The sequence below is a fragment of the Pimephales promelas genome, chromosome 3 (assembly GCF_988280905.1).
Source record: "Pimephales promelas chromosome 3, fPimPro1.hap1.1, whole genome shotgun sequence".
In the NCBI taxonomy this organism is placed as follows: Eukaryota; Metazoa; Chordata; class Actinopteri; order Cypriniformes; family Leuciscidae; genus Pimephales; species Pimephales promelas.
The window spans coordinates 41,621,510-41,644,549 of NC_142771.1; the positions used below are offsets into that span (position 1 = coordinate 41,621,510).

General features: G+C 38.4%; 1 protein-coding gene across 7 annotated transcripts in view; it reads left to right on the forward strand.

Annotated features, from left to right (window-relative positions):
* LOC120466852 (NACHT, LRR and PYD domains-containing protein 3-like) overlaps positions 1-23,040 on the forward strand; it is a 54,960-nt gene that overhangs the window by 14,244 nt on the left and 17,676 nt on the right. The window contains exons 6-10 of one of the 7 annotated variants that reach the window (XM_089128915.1): positions 2,835-3,008; positions 5,711-5,884; positions 7,660-7,833; positions 10,237-10,410; positions 20,931-21,104. In XM_089128915.1, the coding sequence (XP_088985041.1) occupies positions 2,835-3,008; positions 5,711-5,884; positions 7,660-7,833; positions 10,237-10,410; positions 20,931-21,104 (870 nt within the window). Of the gene's footprint in view, positions 1-2,834; positions 3,009-5,710; positions 5,885-7,659; positions 7,834-10,236; positions 10,411-20,930; positions 21,109-23,040 lie in introns of those variants that run through there. The other 6 variants (XM_089128919.1, XM_089128916.1, XM_089128917.1 and 3 more) reach the window with 6 other exon arrangements.

Consider the following 23,040-nt stretch of genomic DNA (forward strand, 5'->3'; position numbering starts at 1 on the left):
CACACCAGAAGTGCTCTCTCACACAGTGCACAATCCCAAATCAGGGTTTTTATTACATTGAAGATTTTTTTGTGCTGCCAAAACCTTAATTGATCAGTGATTTAGTTGTGACAGGGTGCATGTTGACTGAGAGAGAGAGAGAGAGAGAGAGCAAAGAGCTGAACCCCCTTCCCCCGCACACACTTTTACTGTCTTTCAACTAAGCAATGTCTTTGTTTTCGCATGGATCCGACCGTCTCTGTCCGTACGTTACAAAACCTGCTGTAGTTTATTCAATTTTTATCACTGTCGAATTTGTCATATTGTTTGTCACTTTGCTTTGTTCTTTTTTATGTAACAAAAATAAAATAGCTATATGATGTCATTATTATGGAATAATTTCTCAAATCATGAAATGTTTAGTCATATTGCCATTTTGTCAAGCAAAATTTTGTCATGCGAAGTTGTGATAGATACTTTTATTTGTGTGTGTGTGTGAGGGGGGGGGGGGGGGGCTTGCCTGCCCATCCCATCTTGTATTCCTCCATAAAAAATCTGGTTACCCTACACGCACAACATCTAACAGCTGGTGCATCAGACAGTTTGAGTAAAATGGATAAAATAGCTGTACTTTAGCAACATCATACCTTCTGTAAAACAGCAAAATAATAATAATAATAAATCAGAAATAAAGCAACCTCGGCATTCGTTATCAGGATTTGAAATCACTTTATTTTAGAGTACTTTTTTCATGTACATACTATTAACTTATTACATATACTAATTAATATGTTATAATAGACCCCTTTTCAGTTGGTAAACATGGTGACGTTTTTTTGTGGGCGGAGCTTAGGTGGAGGCAGAATGATCCCTCTGGCCGCTTTACTAACGCTAGTTAGCAAGTATTGTTAGCTTGTTTTTTACCAATGACTGGAGAAAATCAGATTTTATCTTAATGTGTAATGCTACGTTCGCGCCTGACGCGTCTAGTTTGACGCTTGACCACTTTGTGTTATTTCGCATGTCAAGAGCGAAACTGGCATAACCAAACATAAAAACAATGGCCGCCAACGGATTTCGATTCTGACGCGCGTAAATTTCGCTTCAAACTTTTGTTTTTACGCGCGTCAGAATCGAAATCCGTTGGCGGCCATTGTTTTTATGTCGACCGAGCATTCATCAAGAGAGTTACCGCTCTGTATTTACTCTGGAGAGCAGAACAGCGGCGTGGGGATCATCGTCGCCGTATATTTGTGTCCACCGGACCCTTCGGAGCCGAACCGTTTGGCAAGTTTCACCATTTGCTCGCTCCAGGAGCTGCGCTGGATGAGGGCCGCTGTCAGCGGTACTTCCGCCTGTCACGCGCCCAGTTTGATGACATGGTGTCCCGCATCGGAGCGAGGATCACCCTCGCCCTCATCCATCTAATCTAGCTGTCATTTATTTTGATGATAAATAGAGCCAGCCTTCAAAAGTTATTAACCTGTCCTGTGATTTTTTTTTTTCTCTCTCTCTCTCACGTCCAGACACAAATTTATGCACATATGTTGATTGTCTTTACAACATAATACTATTTTATATAATCTAGCTATGGAATGAATAACATTCAATACAAAATGAACATGTCTCGTATATAGAAATATTGTTTTAAGTGATAAAACATTTGCTTTGTTGTGCATAATCCCACTAGTCATATTAACAAAATAATTTTTTGAAGCATCCAGACACTTCACACATGAGCAAGCAGCTAGGCTCCTGATTGGTTAACGCGGCGCGAATTCACGCCAAAGTTCAGATTTTTCAACTCGTGCGGCAGACGCGAATTCGCGTCAAACGCGTGAATGCACAAATGGCACATTCGCGCGTAACGCGCTTAACGCACCAGACGCTCAATTCGCGCATTCGCGCGAATGAGGCGTATTCGCGTCTTCCGCGCCGCGCTCCACGGCTCATTCGTGCCGCAGGAATTTTTCACGCGCGTAAAGCGTCTTTGCATTGACTTAACATTGAAATAATTCGCGCCTGACACCCTTTTCGCGTCCGGTGTGAACGTAGCATAAGGTCACTCAGTGTCCAGGACCGCGATTGTTATTTCCAAAAGTTATTTTTAACGGATAGAACCAGATTTGCCGACCCGTAGCCGCCTACAAGCTCACTCAATGCATGGACGATCTGACAGGATTAACGTACGTTACCTCGGTTGAGTGGCCTGACTTCTACACCTACCTTATAGAGAAACCGATCATGAAGAGAAACTGATGGCATATAAATCTTTAGATGCCTATATGGACCTGTACAAGACTTGTGTGTACGATCCGCAGTTCTGCCGAGCCAGTGCCGAGACGACGACAATGCAAAGAGTGACATTACGGTGTGATTTTAATGATGTGAATATTTTCTAGAAATAAAAATTCCAGATACAGCATATTCATTTTTCATCAATTCTTGCACCAAACAACACAACAAGATGACATTTAATAAAAGTAACAATAATTTAAGCTCCTTATTACGTAGCCGAATCTGTGCTGGTTTGTGTTAGCCGCCTCCAGTTTTCACTTTGTAACTGTGACGTCGCCGCAAAAGGGGTCTATAGTAATTACAATAACTGGGTACTAAATAGGTGCTAACCATGAACCCACCCCTAAACCTAATCTTAACCCATGCAGTTACCTTGTATCACCCAGTACTTTCTAAAGGAAGTACTGTAAGAACATGTAAGTGCATGTAATGTAAAATAAAAATGCAACCCAGGCCTTCCTGCTCTCTAACGTCTCTCCAGTGCTCAGAAGCTTCTCCATTATTAACAAGCTCTTGACTGATCATAACCTTTTAACAAGAGTCCTCTCTTTTTTCAGATTAACAGCATGTAAGCAAATTGATCAGCAGTGTGAAGTTGTGGCTTCAGTTCTACAGTCATCAAACTCCTCCCTGAGAGAGCTGGACCTGAGAAACAATCACTTGCAGGATTCAGGACTGAAGCTGCTCTGTGCTGGACTGAAGAGTCCAAACTGCGGCGTCAACATACTGAGGTTTGAGTTTGATTTTCATTCATTAATTAATGTTAAGAATAATGTGTGCTTTATATAAATGTATACTACGGGGCTGTTGAATGCATGAATCTGATTGGTTGATTGGTGGTGGGAAAAAAACAATTCACATATGAATTGTGGTTCTATCTTCTGCCGATTCGCATCGATTCACAAATTTTACAAATCAATATTCTAAAGTGTTATATTTCCTAAATTTCATTGTACTACTTAAAGTAATTGACATGTTAGAGTGTTATTAATCACAATATGCCACGCAAAAGGGACTCAATGTGGTGCTCAGAGTGTGTCCGACTGCGGCCCGCAGTACTACAAACTACACCCCTAATAAACACGCCCCTTATCTCAAATCACAATGAAACAGCCATTCAGAATGTCATCAGAGACCTCCCCTCTGAAATCGCTGATGTCGTCACTACTGCTCTTCTCCTACTTCACTTTCCTTGCTATTTAAGCTTCACTATCGCCACCTAGGGATTAGGCATACAGATCATAAAACATAGATCACCAGTCGTATAACATAGATCACCAGACTTTGTAAGTAATCATTTTTGTTTTAATCAGTTTTTAAAGTATTTTAATTATGAAACTCTACAGTAAATTTAAATGTTATGGATAGGTTAGGTTTAAGCTTAAGGCCAATTTATACTTCTGCGTAGGGTGCGCGCAGTAGGTACGGCGTAGCACACGCACAGACGCGTCCCATACCGCGTACCCTTCCGCGTTGCCTGACGCGCACCTCTTCAAAAATGTAACTACACGTCGCAACGACGCGGACCGCAAGATCGGTGATTGGTCGGCTTGGTATCATCGTATTTCCTCATACGCATTTCCGCATGTACCTTCTCACACATTTCCACACGTACCATCTCCTCTGACGTCTTCTCTCATTTCTGCCTTTCAGTTTTAGTAATTTCACTAAAATGAACTGTTTTTCCACCCCAATAAGCTCCAACTCCAACATGATCCACTCTCTTTCAGTCGCTATTGCTTGTAGTAACCTAGCCGCGAGGAATCTAAACACAGTGGAACATTAAAACCCTCCGCCGCCTACTAGCGTTTCGGAGCAGTAATGCAGAGCAACCAAGACCTGAACGCAGAAGTATAAATGCTCACAACGGCGTCGCCTACGTGCGAAGCCAACGCCGTACACTACGGCGTACCCTCGACGCAGAAGTATAAATTGGCCTTAAGGTGTAGGTTTGGGGGTGGGTTTTTTGCTATTATTACCTGTATTCTGTATTCATTTAATTGTAGATATGTGCCGGTTTTTGGTAATGCGATAAATCGCGTTAATGAATATGCACATGTTTTTTTCGCGGGCACTTAAAAATACCATGAAAAATAATTGATCCGAATTTAGATTTTTGCAACGCGCATTAGCTTATTTTCCATCAACCGTGGAAAAAAACGCTGTGTATATGTTGCGCAAAAGATGTGCGCACTCTGATGTAAAAAATCCCCACATGTAAATAAACCTATATATGCGGTCCTACAATACAGACTATTATTATTAGGATTGTTTTTTAGGCTATTTTGTGTGTGTGTGTGTTTGTTTTAAAATGCTTAGATCAGTTGGACGAAACCCATAGCTTTGAAAGTAAAGAAGAATATACAGCCTGTATAAATGAGAGCGTTTGTTGAGATTTTTCAGTATTTGGCAGATATCAGTTATATTTTTGTAGTGTGTGGTGTGCTCAGGTGCGCGATTGTGATTGTCACTACAGGCCTAGGATGGAGCTCCTCACTTTGCAGTTAAAAAAAAATCACTTAATTTGCAAAGAATTATTATTATAGTTTTATGTATTTTTGATGTTTTTTCATTGTTGTTTTATAAAATCTCTATGACAATTGTTAAAAAAATGTTCAATCAAAACATCCCGTCTTCTTTTTTTTGGTCGACTAATCATTGCACAGGACAAGACTTTGGTCGACTAAGGATTTCTTTGGTTGACTACAGCCCTATCTCTATTATGCCATTCCAGACTCTGTCTATGAAGCAAAGTGAAGTAGCAGAGTCTGGTATTACCAGGCTAGTCATTTATGCCCCACTTGCCAAAATGTAGGGTGTGCAGTAAGGGGTTTAGGAAATCAGTTTCCACACATTGTAAAAATATTGTCTTGGTTTAACTAAAATCATTTAGGCTACTATTTGCTTCAGAATTATGAATATTTTGAACTGAACTAATTTGGTGACCAATTAGACTACATGTTTTCAACACGCACCCTTAATTAACTTTACACACAAACTCAACTCATTACTTTGAGTGACAGAAACAACTCAATTGATTGAAAGTAACTCAGGAATACACACTAGTCTAACATAAAAAAAATAGTTTATATATTGCATATAATATATTTTAATATATTAACTCAATATATTATTTCATTTAATTTTCAATATATAGTTATTATATGAATTATAAATGTATGGAAATATATTTTCATTACATTTACAATTACATTTAGCTGACGCTTTTATCCAAAGCGACTTATAATTGCTATATATGTCAGAGGTTGCACGCCTCTGGAGCAGCTAGGGGTTAAGTGTCTTGCTCAGGGACACATTCGTGTCCCACAGTGGATTCGAACCCGGGTCTCTCACACCAAAGGCATGTGTCTTATCCACTACTTATCCACAATTTTCATTTCATCAGGGTTTTAATCAGAACTCTTTTTTTCAGATTAACAGCCTGCAATCTAAGTGATCAGCACTGTGAAGTTGTGGCTTCTGCTCTACAATCCTCAAACTCACCCCTGAGAGAGCTGGACCTGAGTAACAATGACCTACAGGATTCAGGAGTGGCGCTGCTCTGTGCTGGACTGAAGAGTCCAAACTGTCAACTCAACATATTGAGGTACTTACAATACGTTTTATGTATATAGTTCCCTTCCATAGCTCAAGGTCACTTTACATTGTACATTACATTTACACACTCAAACAAATTGCAAATATATAAGGATACATAGAGCCACATTATCGAAATGACATGTTAAATAGATATGTTTTTTTAGCTGAGTTTCGAGGGTAGCCATATATTATATATAACAAAGTGTAAGGGGTAGTGAATTCCATAATTTAGGAGCATTAACACTAAATGACTTTCCTCCTCCAGTGGACAAAAAAACAAAACAAAAACAAGTTCCGCTTGATCTAAGAGACTGGGCAGGGTTGTAGGAGTAAAGTAGATCAGATAGATTAGTATTACCTGTATTCTGTATTCATTTGATTTATGTTTTTGATCAGTGTTTCATACTTCATACTCATACTTTCATACATGCAATAAACAGATAGATTTATAAACATTTCATACATAAAACATAACGTTCCAGTTACTTACTAAAATAATGTGATACTAACACAAGTGATACTAACGGTTACTTGGTTCACTGAGATAATGGGAATGAGCATTTGCATCAGAGTTATTCCAGATGCTTATGGGGAAACTCCGTTTTCTCCAAAATACTGAAGCCCGATTGGTTCACTTCTGTACACCTGCACAGACAAATGGCTTTTCAGCCCGCCAAAACAGGCGGAGCTGACTGCCTATTTAAGTTGCGCTCTGAGCCATTTTCTTCTTTTATTTGTGTACACTCACAATAACGACAAGACTTTGCGATTTAGTAAAATAAAGAAAACAAACAGGAAGTGCTTTCTGCATACGCAAGGTCTCTCGCTCGCTTACTTCCACGGGCGTCAGTTTGGTTTGAAATATGCTGGGGACAGAGACGCATTCGGAAGTGCATTTTCAAAAGTGCTGGGTACAAACTTGTCAAAGTGTGCTGCCTTTCTGCTCAACCCATAGATAAATGCATAGATCCGCAAGTATTTGTTTGAGATTTTCAATGGTCTTGTGTTAGATCTTTTGCCAAGAGTGTCAGAGGTCAGAGATCTTTTGCAAAGAGTGTTTTTTTTCTCTCGCTCATCAATACCGAATATGTTCATCAGTGTCTATTTCAAGCAGGGACATGTTTGTGTGCATTTTATTTTGTGATTTCACCGGAATTAATAGATTCTCCGCAACGGCCATTGAAGTGCACGTCGAGTGAAGACTACGCGAACCATGCAGCTGACAGCAGCAACACGCGCTCAGCTTGATTTCAAAAACAAAACATTTTAGCGCTAGATCTCTTATTTAAGAGCGAACTAAATTAATGCTCTGCTAGTTAACTGGAAATGTTTTATTTGTATTAGGTACATCCGTGCCTCAGTGTTTTCAAAAGTGTGCCGGATACAAAATGACTAATGACAAAATCGCTGTGCATGCACGCCACATCGAGCACAACATCTGTCTCGCATGCACGCTCGCTCTAGATTACGGGATATTTAACTAATTTGCGGTAAAACTAGTCGATCACGAGTGGCTCAACAGGTAGATCTATAGATAAACTCATCTTTCAGGCATTTGACTGACCGGGTTGACACTTCAGCGTGAGAAATTGGGGGTATGGCGTGAGAGTGTGAGAACTGGGTCAGAGAGTTGAAAGCCCTGCGGGTGTGTCTGTCATCCAACAGCTCCTGCAAATTGACAGAATAGTAGCGATTTCACAAGATATGGGGTCTATATGCTGAGCAACAGCCAGGAAATATATTTTCAGGGTTATAATCAGAACTCTTTTTTTTTTCCTTCAGATTAGCAACCTGCAATCTAAGTGATCAGTGCTGTGAAATTGTGGCTTCTGCTCTACAATCATCAAACTCACCCCTGAGAGAGCTGGACCTGAGTAACAATGACCTGCAGGATTCAGGAATGGAGCTGCTCTCTGCTGGACTGAAGAGTCCAAACTGTCAACTCAACATACTGAGGTACGTAGAATAAGTTTTATGTATATAGTGCCTTTCCATAGCTCAAGGTCACTTTACATTGTACATTACAATACATTTACACACTCACGCACATTGCAAACATATATAGCCACATTATCAAATGTTAGAAGTAATATTTTAAAATGAATAGGTAGTGCCACGGTTAACCAGTGAAGATCATGTAGCAGAGGAGTGATGTGAGCAGAATGCCTAGTTATGGTGAGAATATACTGTAATTGACGCATAAATTAAGGTGTCAGCAACAGCTAGAGTGAGAGAAGATCGAAGATGTGCAATATTACAAAAATGGAAAAAAAAAACAGAAAAATGAGTAAACAGAAATATAAGAGCAAAAAGATAGTTGAGTCCAAAACTACACCAAGGTTAAGGATGGATGAATAAGGCTTAACATGAACCCCATCAACTTCAAAGGATAAGTCCATCCTTTTGACTGAGCCAGCAGAGCCAATCATCAATATTTTGTTGTTATTTAGCTTGAGGAAATTCAAGGACATCCAATGATATCCCTGATACATGACGTACATGAGTTGGGCAAAGATGCCCTATTAGAGCATGGTAAATTTGAATGTCATCAGCATACCAGTGAAATTGAAGTCCATGCATGTGTATAATGTCACCAATATATGCATGTGTCCATGCATGTGTATAATGTCACCAATATATGCATGTGTTCATGCATGTGTATAATGTCACCAATATATGCATGTGTTCATGCATGTGTATAATGTCACCAATATATGCATGTGTCCATGCATGTGTATAATGTCACCAATATATGCATGTGTCCATGCATGTGTATAATGTCACCAATATATGCATGTGTTCATGCATGTGTATAATGTCACCAATATATGCATGTGTCCATGTATAATGTCACCAATATATGCATGTGTCCATGTATAATGTCACCAATATATGCATGTGTCCATGCATGTGTATAATGTCACCAATATATGCATGTGTCCATGCATGTGTATAATGTCACCAATATATGCATGTGTCTATGCATGTGTATAATGTCACCAAGTGGATATATATATATATATATATATATATAAATGATGAACAATAGTTTTTAGTAGCCAAGAACTGAACCTTAAAGAATACCCAGTGTAAGCGGAGCAGTGACAGATCAATACCCTTGTTTAGTGATATAAAACTTTTTGCCGTGATGTAGGAAATTATCCAGGAAAGACCTGAACCAGTGATGCCAATATCAGAAAAGGTGAGAGATGGGTATTTAATGGCAGACTGTGTGAAATGCTGCACTTGTTTATTAACTCTGAATTCATGGACCATCTGAAGAAGAGCAGTTTCAGTGCTATGAGGTGGGCGAAATGCTGACTGAAAAGGTTCAAAAAGACCTTTAGGATCTACAGGTGAAACTTGAAAAATTTGAATATTGTGCAAAAGATATAATTTTGATGATTAAATCTTACAGCTTATGAAAACCCCAAATTAAAAAATATCAGAAAATTAGAGTATTATAATCAATAAAAAAAGGATTTTAAATACAGAAATGTCGGCCCTCTGAAAAGTATAATAATGCGTATATGTATATAGCTATATACACAAAATATAGTAGTTTCACCTTTTAATTTTAATTACTAAAATTCATGAACTTTTGCACAATATTCTAATTTTCTGAGTTTCACCTGTAAGCATAATCTCAAATGTGAAGCGAATATGTTCATCAGTGTCTATATCAAGCAGGGACATGTTTGTGTGCATTTTATTTTGTGATTTCACCGGAATTAATAGATTCTCCGCAACGGCGATTGAAGTGCACGTCGAGTGAAGACTACGCGAACCATGCAGCTGACAGCAGCAACACGCGCTCAGCTTGATTTCAAAAACAAAACATTTTAGCGCTAGATCTCTTATTTAAGAGCGAACTAAATTAATGCTCTGCTAGTTAACTGGAAATGTTTTATTTGTATTAGGTACATCCGTGCCTCAGTGTTTTCAAAAGTGTGCCGGATACAAAATGACTAATGACAAAATCGCTGTGCATGCACGCCACATCGAGCACAACATCTGTCTCGCATGCACGCTCACTCTAGATTACGGGATATTTAACTAATTTGCGGTAAAACTAGTCGATCACGAGTGGTTCAACAAGTAGATCTATAGATAAACTCATCTTTCAGGCATTTGACTGACCGGGTTGACACTTCAGCGTGAGAAATTGGGGGTGTGGAGTGAGAGTGTGAGAATTGGGTGAGAAAGTTGGCAGCCCTGCGGGTGTGTCTGTCATCCAACAGGTCCTGCAAATTGACAGAATAGTAGCGATTTCACAAGATATGGGGTCTATGCACCGGGCTGAGCAACAGCCAGGAAATATATTTTCAGGGTTTAAATCAGAACTCTTTTTTTTTTCAGATTAGCAACCTGTAATCTAACTGATCAGTGCTGTGAAATTGTGGCTTCAGCTCTACAATCATCAAACTCACCCCTGAGAGAGCTGGACCTGAGTAACAATGACCTGCAGGATTCAGGAATGGAGCTGCTCTGTGCTGGACTGAAGAGTCCATACTGTCAACTCAACATACTGAGGTACGTAGAATAAGGTTTATGTATATAGTGCCTTTCCATAGCTCAAGGTCACTTTACATTGTACATTACAATAGACCATTTCACAAGATGTAAACACTGGTCCAGAAGCACTTCCTGTTTCAGTTTGTAACTGTTTTCTTTATTTCACGTGTAAAGAAAACATCTTAAAGAAGTTTGTTTAACTTTTTGATTCAGTTTTAAATGTTCTGTTGGTTGTATTTTATCCCAGCTTTTATGTAGTGTTAAAAAACTGAAACAGGAAGTGCTTCTGGACCAGTGTTGTTTACATCTTGTGAAATGGTCTATACATTTACACACTCACACACATTGCAAACATATATAGCCACATTATCAAATGTTAGAAGTAATATTTTAAAGTGAATAGGTAGTGCCACGATTAACCAGTGAAGATCATGTAGCAGAGGAGTGATGTGAGCAGAATGCCTAGTTATGGTGAGAACATAATGTAATTGACTGATGCATAAATTAAGGTGTCAGCAACAGCTAGAGTGAGAGAAGATCGAAGATGTGCAATATTACAAAAATGGAAAAAAAAACAGAAAAATGAGTAAACAGAAATATAAGAGCAAAAAGATAGTTGAGTCCAAAACTACACCAAGGTTAAGGATGGATGAAGAAGGCTTAACATGAACCCCATCAACTTCAAAGGATAAGTCCATCCTTTTGACTGAGCCAGCAGAGCCAATCATCAATATTTTGTTGTTATTTAGCTTGAGGAAATTCAAGGACATCCAATGATATCCCTGATACATGACGTACATGAGTTGGGCAAAGATGCCCTATTAGAGCATGGTAAATTTGAATGTCATCAGCATACCAGTGAAATTGAAGTCCATGCATGTGTATAATGTCACCAATATATGCATGTGTCCATGCATGTGTATAATGTCACCAATATATGCATGTGCCCATGCATGTGTATAATGTCACTAATGTCACCAATATATGCAAAATGTCACCAATATATGCATGTGTCCATGCATGTGTATAATGTCACCAATATATGCATGTGTCTATGCATGTGTATAATGTCACCAAGTGGATATATATATAAATGATGAACAATAGTTTTTAGTAGCCAAGAACTGAACCTTAAAGAATACCCAGTGTAAGCGGAGCAGTGACAGATCTATACCCTTGTATAGCGATATAAAACTTTTTGCCGTGATGTAGAAATTATCCAGGAAAGTCCTGAACCAGTGATGCCAATATCAGAAAAGGTGAGAGATGGGTATTTAATGGCAGACTGTGTGAAATGCTGCACTGGTTTATTAACCCTGAATCCATGGACCATCTGAAGAAGTGCAGTTTCAGTGCTATGATGTGGGCGAAATGCTGACTGAAAAGGTTCAAAAGACCTTTAGGATCTACAGGTGAAACTTGAAAATTTTGAATATTGTGCAAAAGTTATAATTTTGATGATTAAATCTTACAGCTTATTCCCCAAATTCAAAATATCAGAAAATTAGAATATTATAATAAACAAAGGATTTTAAATACAGAAATGTTGGCCCTCTGAAAAGTATAATAATGTGTATATGTATATAGTTATATACACAAAATATAGTAGTTTCACCTTTTAATTTTAATTACTAAAAAACAACTTTTGCCCAATATTCTAATTTTCCGAGTTTCACCTGTAAGTGTCATGATTCTGCCTTCTTGTCCTTGATTTTCACCTGACAGTAAGCATAATCTCAATTGTGAAGCCACAACTTTTTCAAGTATTTTGCTTAAGAATGGTAAATTAGATATTGGCCTAAAAGCTGGCAGGATGTGGAATTAGATTTCACAATTAGATCACTAATGGCAGCAGATATCGTCAGAGTGAAAGCAGACATCTTGTTGAATGAGCTGAATCAGCTTACATAAAATGAACATTTGAGTCACTTGTATGAGGTGTATCTTTGTTCATGGTTCGTGATTGACTTCATTTTTTCTGAAAAAATCCACCTCAACATGTTATTTTAGGCTCTGTGGTGCTTGTGAATAGCTTTTCTCAATTCTTCTCAGACAAGTTGAAGTCAATCAACTGAATTCATCACCAAAAACACTCATCATACAAGTGACTCAAATTTAATGTAATCTGACTCAGCTCACTCAACAAACTCTCTTTCTCTGCGTTTACTCTGACTACTCCTGTTGCCATAAGTGATCTAATTGTGAAGTCAAATTCCACATCCTGTTGGCTTGATCCTACACCTACTGTTTTGCTTAAGATGTGTGTCCCCGATGTTGTACCCTTCATAACACATATGATAAAATGCGGTGACCCCCATTCTTAAAGGTGCCCTCTGGGATAAAAAATTAAATCATAGAACGTATTCCATACCAGATGGGGGCAGTATACCTCCAGAAAAATACCTCCGCGGCCGCGCACACTCATGTCTTCAAACAACACGGGCGAGTGCTGTGTTGCATGTCTCCCTCGCGCATATTAATCAAATCAATTGACACGATAGTAAAAGTTTGGAAGACCGCAGTTTCACGTGGATCATTTGGAGATTTTCAGAGATTAGAGACTAAATGAACAACATCTCAATACTAAATTATAAAGGCCGTCTCATAGACAAGTCGGTGCATTTCGACGATATGGGAAAATTAAAGCCCAGGCATTTTTAGTTTATGGTATTCGTTTTGTTCATGTTACATTTTTATCATTAGTTTGAATTAATTTGACAGACAGCATTCCCTGATGTGGACCAAGCTTGCGCCTTTCAGAGCTGCCAACTCTCACAAATTCACCGTGAGACACACAACTTTTCACACACTCTCACGCCACATCCATTTTGTCCATTTTTGCACAGAGACCGATCTCAGCTCTCAGATTCTGTTAATTTTATTACGCAATTCAAACAATAAATGCAGTTTTGGCGCTTGTAAATGTTAGACGACAGATCCCTAGCGCACGTGAACCGATCATCTCTACTAGCTAATGGTAAAAGAACACGAACACTGTTGAAAGATATGTTACAACTTACCAAAATGTATTCCTCATCCATAATATCGACCATTCATTTATTTAACTCATCCCTGAACTGAAATTTAGTAGTGGGCTGTATTTCCAAACGACATCACGACATGACATCAGGTTCAAGTACACACAAGCCGGCACGACTTACTCGTGTTACTGCAGTTTGGCTGGTGGTAACGTTGCCCGCCCACATACCGCCTCCCATGGCCGAAACTGGTATTACGACACCTGCCGGGCCGGGGCTAGTAATTTAGCATGCTAATTTAGGTTATATCTCGGCAGCACTATAACTTGCCAGTTTTTTAATGACATCATTGCACTTATTTCTTCTCATTCTTTTGATGTGTGTAGCTCATTTTTTGGATATTTTTACCTCAATTATTCCATATGGCACCTTGACCATCTAACCATAGGCCATGACCATCTAAACATGGACAATTAGAGACCAATATCCAATTTAACATTTTTAAGCAAAATCCTAGAAAGGGCTGTTGCTTCGCAATTGCGATCATATTTGGATGTTAATGGTCTTTTTGAACCTTTTCAGTCAGGATTTTGCCCATCTCATAGCACTGAAACTGCTCTTCTTCGGGTGGTTAACGACATTCTTTTGTCAATGAATTCAGGGTTAATAAACATCTTGATGCTCCTTGATCTAAGCGCTGCTTTTGACAGTCTGCCATGAAATACTGATCTCTCGGCTTTCTGATATTGGCATCGCTGGTTCCACTCTTTCCTGGCTCATTTCCTACATCAGCGACAGAAAGTATTATATCAGCACACAAGGGTATAGATCTGCCACTGTTTCGCTTACACAGGGTGTTCCTCAAGGTTCAGATCTTGGCCCACTATTGTTCATCATCTATATATATATCCACTTGGTAACATCAGACGCAGACATGGACTTCAAATCCATTGCTATGCTGATGACATTCAAATTTATCTTACCACCAGCTCCGATAGGCCATCCCTGCCTGACTCACTCACTGCATGTATCAGGGACATCAAGCATTGGATGTCTCTTAATTTCCTCAAATTAAATGATAAAAAAAGGATGGACCAGTCCTTTGATATTGATGGAATTCATGTTAAGGCTTCATCATTGATTCGTAACCTTGGTGTCTTATTCGACTCAACTCTATCTTTTGGATCTCACACAGTAAATTCCCCGGTGTTAAATTAACACCGCTCGGTGTTCATATGGGAACCACCAGCAGGGTGTTAAAAGTAACACTGAGGCAGTGTTAGAGTTAATGAGAAAATTAAGTGATTAATTGAGTGATGATTGAGCATTATTCAAGACACCTAAAGCAGAATTACAAAGAGAAAACCTAACTTTCAGGTCACCGTTATGGAGGTGAGTGTTTGCTTTAGTTGGGCTCTTGATCTTTTCATTATTAACTTTATATTTTAATTGGCTGTTGCATCTGAGTTATACCTGCCAGATGAGCAAAGAAACAATTTATATGATGGTGTTAGTCGTATTATGACATTCATCATTTGAAATATATGTTTGTGGTTAATTTTGTAGGTCACAGCATAACTGAGATTCTGCATAAATATCCAGAATGTTAGATATAATATAATGGATTTCTACAAGTTGTTTAAAAAATAATAATTTTCTTATAGGCACACACAAACCTCAAGATTCAGTCAATGCTTCTCAACGATGGTGACGAGCAGAATATTAAATTAGGAAAAGTAAATTACATAGACAATTCAGATCATAATTTATTCACACCGCAATGCATGATGGGAGACATTAATGAGTTGTGATTGGTGGCAACAAGGATTATTAATGTCACCATGGTTGAGATACACAGGCTAATTATTGATGTCTTTGTTTTTAAATAGAGATTAAAGTGATTTGATCAAAATAATTTTTATTGAATATTTTAGGTTATAAGAAAAATACGGATATGCTGCCAATTCAATAAGCCAATTCATCTGAAAAGTTTCATTTTTCAGATCATAGCATGATTATGTCATAACATAACATAACCAACAATCTCAGATCACAGTTTTCTTTGTTCATTTGACTGTTATAAATCAATAACAGCAGACAAACAAAGTTTAAAGTGAAAGTATAAGGGTCAATAGCCCAACTAAAGCAAACACTGATCACCATAACGGTGGCTTACAATTTGTGATTTTCTCCTTCGGTGATTCTGCTTGTTATCATCAGGTGTCTTCGATAATGCTCAATCATCACTAAATTAATCACTTAATTATCTCATTAACTCTAACACTGTATCAGTGTTACTTTTAACACCCTGCTGGTGGTTCCCATATAAACGCCGAGCGGTGTTAAATTTAACACCAGGGAATTTACTATTTTTTTTCATCTTCGTAATATTGCTCATCTACGATATTCTCTCACCTTAGCTGATGCTCTGAAACCTTAATTCATGCATTAATCACATCACCTCTGGATTATTGCAATGCTTTATTTCTTGGTCTGCCCAAAAATATATTGCAAGATTACAGTATGTTCAAAACTCAGCTGCAAGAGTTCTCACCTCCACCAGGCGTTCTGCTCACATAGACCTTCACTGGCTACCCGTGGCATCACGTATCCACTTTAAGGTATTGCTTCTAATGTTCAATGCATTTAATGGTCTTGCACCCCCATATCTGTCTAATCTACTTTACACTTACTGCCCTGCCGGTCCCTTAGATCAGCTGAACTTGGTTTATTGTCCATCCCTTGTTTCCGGTAGTCTACTGTAGGTGGAAGGTCATTTAGTGTTAATGCTCTAAAATGATGGAATTCACTACCCCTTACACTTCGCAATATCTCATCTGTGGCTACATTCAAGACTGTTAAAAAATATCTATTTAACATTTATTTTATATAATGTGACTATATATCGTATGTGACTGTAATGTGTGTGCGGGTTTGTAAATGTGTTGTAATGTACAATGTAGAGCAATCTTGAGCTACGGAAAGGCACTATATAAATAAAACAACAACTTCTTCTTCTTGAAAAGAATAGAGAAAAGCTATCCACAAGCACTCCAGATCCAGAAATAACATGCTGTGGTTCATTAGTGAGATTGTCAACAGCAAAGAGTGATTTGGGCCTGCAAATTAAATTCTAAAAATCATTTATTTTTCATGCAGTGGTCAGTTTTGTGATTTTTGGGTTAGTTTACTCCTTTAATATATGTTCTTTTAAGCTACTATAAAAAATGCTGAAAATATACATTTAAAATGTTTATTTTTTTGTTTACTTGCGGCTCTAAGTTTCTCCCGAATTTATCAAGAAGTTAGCATTCCAACGCGTCATGCCGCGCTCCGTCTGTTTACTGACGTCTGTCTTGATCTCATTGGCTACTGCTGGTTTCTGCTAACGTGATTGGCTCAGACACGTCATGTGGATTACTTTGACACTTTCAGACAAGAAAGTGAAAAGGCACCAACAAGAGATGTCATAGGGACCTACATATGGTGCTGGAATGGATAATTAGACTTTTAGAAAGTGACGGCTACTGTTGGTCTTGTTCTGTGTTCAGACAACTGTCTAGCGTGGGTTTTGTCGGCAACTTTGTGCATGTTAATTAATGTTAGTTACTGCAGTTATAGGCCTTATATGCCTGCCATGTTATTAAATAATCATTTTTCACAAGCTTTAAATATTGTAGATTATTATTACTAAGGGCCTGAGCATTTATTTCCCAATAGAAATTGACTAAATTTCCCATATTTGAATCTTTAAAGGTTTCTCAAAATGAGTTTTTTGTCATTCTCCAGTACAAACGTCTCAGCCTATGTAGCACCTATTTACACCAAACTTTCCAGTTATACAGCCTTTGTTTTGCTCTTTTTGTGATATCTGGCAACCCATCACCTGGAGCTTTAATCAAGAGACGTTCAAGTTCAGAAGTTACTAGACGGAGCAGTATGAACCGAACAGCAGGTTTAACAAGCAGGTTGTTCATTACCACGGCAACCACTTGCATGTCATGCTGAATGCGATTTTCGTGTTTAAAAAGTAACTATACATAAGAGAAGGAAAGATGCAGATAACTGTGCATTATTTATGGTTATTTCTATTCGTTACTATATTGATAGGCTTATATGTTGTCAAGTAAGCTTCATGCTTTCCCCGTTGCAAATGTGCACTTAAACTGTAGCCTACTGGTGCTGCACTGCTATAGTTGACTGCTGAGCCTTTACTGCCGAAAATATCACTTTAACTAGCCTGGCTAACGTAAGACCATGTCTCATTGACATAGAGACGTGGTCTGGGAACCACATGTTCATTTTCTCGTATTTGAGGTGTGGTTTACGAATGCCCACAGCCGTTTATTGGGTGCTACGAATGTCTATCAAATGCACCTGTCCGTAGCTCATAGCCAATCGTTTCAATTATACCAGATGACGTATGTAGAGCGAAAGAAATTAGACGAGGAAGAAGACGATGTGTCAGAGATTTATTTGCGTTCTAAGCTACTTAGAACAATATCCAAGGCTGCATCGAAAGGTAACTTCGCGTCTGCTGCCATGTTGGATCCATAGGTATAGGGGTCGGGAACCTTTTTACCAAGAAGAGCCAAACAAACAAAACAAAATTGAGAATTTTTTCAAAAGAGCCAGAGCAAAGTTTACACTCGTATATTAGACAAATTTGCAACAGTAATATATAATAACAACAGTAGTAATATTCGACTTGCACTTGTAGCAGTTCTGGTAGTTAAAGGAGCTGTATGTAAGATTGTGGCCAAAACTGGTACTGCAATCAGTTTCAAATTACTGTAGAGCGGTGTGTCCCCTCCCCCTCCCCCCTGACTCGAGGTTGCCAAATAGGCTGCAGGATACAACATTTTTTTATCCCACACGTTTGTATCTGCAGCTGTGGTAACTAGAGCAGAGCTGGCAACCCGAATGCTGCAACACTACTGACTTCGTGATTGGTAGATCGGTGGAGGGCGGAGCATCAGACCAAAACACAACATGACAGTTGAGGGCACTTCACTTTTTAAATGACAATATCCTGGCCAGACTACTGTTGTCAGTGATATAAGTATTTGAAATGAACATGATTTCTTAATGTATAGTGACATATCAGGGCATAATTTATGATTATTTGAAATAAATTTCTTACATACAGCTCCTTTATCGTTACAACAACAACACTTTTTTTTCCACACACACACAAAAAAAGTTTTTTGTGTGTGTGGGGTGGGGTTGACTAGCTTTCGCGAGGCACATAACGCAGCATGTTCTATCTCGCTCTATTCCGGGAGATTTTAACAAATTTTCGCTTCGGGCATCAGGGAGATGATCTTGGGATGTCTGAATGCTGATTTCTTAGCACACTGGACGAGAAGCGCCACTTCATGCGTTTTCTGAGATTGGATAGCGATCCGATCGTGAAAAGACCAGGAGTAAATGCCCCCCTGAAACGCATTTGAGACGGATTTAAATCCAATCGCTCAAACCACTTCAGGAGGTGGTCTGGGCCGCATTCCAGACGAAACTGGACATGTGTAAATGCATCTGGTTGTTGAGACCACATATGTAAATTTTACTCCTCCCAAAAATGCTAAAAAAAAAAAAAACGTGTGAGAGCGTATTATAGGCTTTATGTCATGTTATTTTAGTCAGATATGACGATGCTACTGCGACACGCATCACCTCAGATGAGCAGCTGAACGTCTATCAAGCCAACGCGCCGCAATCTATCGCAAATCAAAGTGAAAGTAAGACGCAGACGATTAATACTACCATAAAAGTAGTCTAAAGAAAAGAAATGATCTTACCAGTACTGTTGCCGCTCTCTTTATTGCTATCTTTGCTTTTTTTTAAATTAGCCAAAGATCAAATTCGGCTCATATCTGTTGCTTTCGGTGACGTGCACTTCATTAAATCTGCATATAGCGCGTGAATTGAAGATCGGATTTATATCCGTTTGGCAAAAACACATTTATGTGACCAGTGTGTAAATGGAATCGTTTTGATAAATCAGATAGCTATCCGATCTGAGAACGCATGAAGTGGCCGTAAACAGCCCCCTAGGAGTGTATACACCGGTGACCGGCGGCACATTCAGTGTCTGTCCGCGGCACCCAGCAACGGCTCAGCAGGACCTTGCTCAAATTCCTGCCTCGCCACAGAGCGCCATTTAGGCCTACATAGTTTTATATAAAATTTACTTTTATTTGTCTCAAACCGTCGTTAATGTAGGCTACATACTGAGTTCACCGTGTGCTGCAATTTATATTTACTTTTACATTCATTTCAGAAATCAGCGAAATGAGAATTGCTGAGGTAAAGTGTTCTGCAGACTTAGCAACGATTGTATTTAATTGTACAGTACAATTATAACACAGGCTAGTACAGACATTATCTTAATTCCATAATGTCTTTAGTTTAAACAAAACAATATTGCCGGCCATAAAGAGAAAGTGCGCGTCCGGTGCAATAGGCTACCTCTTTCCTAGATGTGCGCGCTTCTCGTCCGGTGTGCGATACTTCTGTCCTAGACGCGGCGCGCGCTTCTCGTCCGGTGTTATGACACCACACAAATTGAGGCATCATAAATAAGTGATTAACAAGTGCTGCATGGTGCATCTCAAATTGTCTCTTAATATTTTACTTTTTGAGAGACTTTTTCTGTCAGCATTTGAAAATTGGGAGAGCCATATAAAATCCTGAAAAGAGCCATATATGGCTCGCGAGCCATAGGTTCCCGACCCCTGGTATAAACAAACTGCTTCGGTGTGTGACATAGACGTCACCATCGTCTTGCGGCTCCATCCCTGTTCTGTGATTGGTCCCCTCGCTGAGGTGAAAATTTGGTCCATGGTATCCAACTGCCTAGCAGCGTGAATAAAATTGCACTGCGCAAAGGCAGTATGGGGAAACCCAAGCTACGTTAACAACAACCCTTTAGAAAAAGTAATTCCTTTGTAAAAACTTTGTAAAAGTAAAATCTCAGTGTCTCAGTCTCACGCACGCTGCACGGGAGTTAACCACGCCCAATTATTAACATGTTGTGGTATACATGGAATAAAAAAATCTGTTACTGTTGACTTTTTCTACCACGGTAGTGATATATACCGTCATACCACCATAAAGTACAGACATAATCTTAATTCAATAATGTCCTTAAACACAACAATATTGCTGGCCATAAACGGAGAAAGTGCGCGTCTGGTTGCGACACCTCGAGTTGTCTTATGCCCTCTCACATGCGCTGAAAGTTCATGCTTTTCTCGCACCCTGCGTTACCTAGACAATCAACTAGTGAACTCGGCTACTATAGTAACAGCCTCACAAAGTATCCAGACACTATACTCCACACTCAAGTCGGAAAGACTTGAGTTTTTTTTTTTTTTTTACCATAGCTTCCAATTTCTTACTGTTTAATAACTTGACAATCATAATCACAGTCAATTTTGAAATGGGATAATCTACAATCAATCAGTAAAGATAATTGATGGGTTTAAGAGCTGTGTTGTTTCCGTAAAATTCTCTAAAAAAAGAGCATACTAATATTAACACTTCCTGTTGTTGTAGATTATCTCACTGTGTGGTGACAGAGGAAGGTTGTTCTGCTCTCGCTTCAGCTCTGAGTTCAAACCCTTCACACCTGAGAGAGTTGGATCTGAGCTACAATAACCCAGAAGAATCAGGAGTGAAGCTGCTCTCTGATATAATGAAGCATCCAGACTGCACACTGGACAAACTCAAGTAAGTGGATCAGTAAGAATCATCCTGTCTGGTTTGAATGTGAGACTGAGTTTTTTTAATAGTTTTTGAACACTGAAGGGGTAACTTAGTGTGTCAAAAAGTGACACCAAGCAGTCCTGACAAAGCATCCAGATGAGTTGTTAGTGGGAATGTGTTGAGAAAATAATGTATAGACTCTGGTACTATAGAAGCCATAGAAACATCACAAAGACATAGTACTAGAACTTCCTCCTTTAATTCCCAACATACTCTTTAAGAGATCCCCACACCCATCACCCAAACAGATAACCTTTTCGAACATGTATGTGAACCCATTTATGGGTTCACGTTTAAAAAAAGAAAAAATAAAATTTAAAAAAACTTATTTCACAGTCAATTTACAAATAAATCAAATAAAAAAAAAAATCAAATCCCCAGAGAAATGTTTATAACATTTCAAAAGATATCATATTGTTCATTACTATAATGTTAAAGATCAACAACAATCCTAGACATAAACATGAACAGCCACAATTGTTGTTTTGAAATCAATTTTCAGATTTTTTTTTCACCGACCCAAACATTTGCCTTCGAACAGTATCACTTCTCACATTTATTAAAAACTACAACGAAACATTTTTAATCATGCAAAACAGCCCACTGATTATTTATTATTATTATTTTATTTAATTTGATATTTTCGATATTGCGCATTGGTAACAATCCTCCAATAACGAGGTTACGGGGAAAATTGATGCTTGTGTTTCCAGAAGTCAAGAGCATAATTTCCTCCAGTTAGAGATTTTCTCTTAAAAGAATATATTTTCTGTCATGTGTTTTACTTGATCTCCCAATCTGGCAACTATGCGCTCTCTGCACTGCACAAAAATAAAGATTTTGTGCTGATTACGTTCTATCACGTTGAAAAACACAGACAAAAATGTATGTTGGAGTTTAGTACTCTCTATTGGGATATTCTGTCCAAATGAAAGAGTCATTCCTTCACAAAGCCACTCGGGCAGTTTGCTGAGACTAAACTGTAATAAATTAAGCATAAATATCAACTATATTTTTTGGGTTTGGGTTTGGGATTGTGGTTACTGACTAAATGTACTTACGCAACCTTTGTGCTAGAATACAAAGGCTTATTTTTTGTTTTAATTACTTATATTTAACATTACATAAAAAAATATCGGAAATAATGTTAGGAAGTCCAGTTTTAGCTTTTGAGAGAAGCTTAATAAGGTTTTGCCAGTTTTCATAATGTGTATATCAAAAGTAAAATATACCCTTCATATGAGTTTGAAGTTCTCTTAAATTTATGCTTGCATGAAAGTGCAATAATTCTGAAGAAATGTAAAATTAAATTTCTCAAATGAGAATATTTATGAGCAATTAATTTTTGAGCAAAATAATTGTGCAGGGATGTGATTCTTCTGTAAATCAGGGATGGTGTGCTTGTAAGTTTTGGAAAATGTTATTTACTGAATGAGATTGATCGGTATTGGAACCACAGTTGTTTTATTCACAGATCTACAGAATAGCACTTATCACCCTTACATTTTCCCCTAAGATGTTTAGATGCTGTTAAATATTATAGCTGTTAAATATATTTCCATGTGTCAGTCTTCACAGTTCCTGATAGGCTGATTCAGTTGTTTAAAAAACAAAAAGTGTTTGATGCTGGGTCTTTTTTTCCACTCACACAATCACATCCCTGATTGTGACTATCAGTTTAACCATTATTGTGCAACCCTAATTTGTCTAATACTTTCCCTTACTGAGTACAGGACTTTAAGTTTTTTGGTTCCTTTATATCAGGAGGAAAAAGTCCAGTGCCATTGTTTGTTAGCAACGTGATCTCATTTGTGAGCTTTGTTAGATTTTTGCTGCATTTGGCCGAGTGGTTATTAGGGTGGCTCGTCAATGTATTAGTTCCCTTTCGAGGGAACTCTAC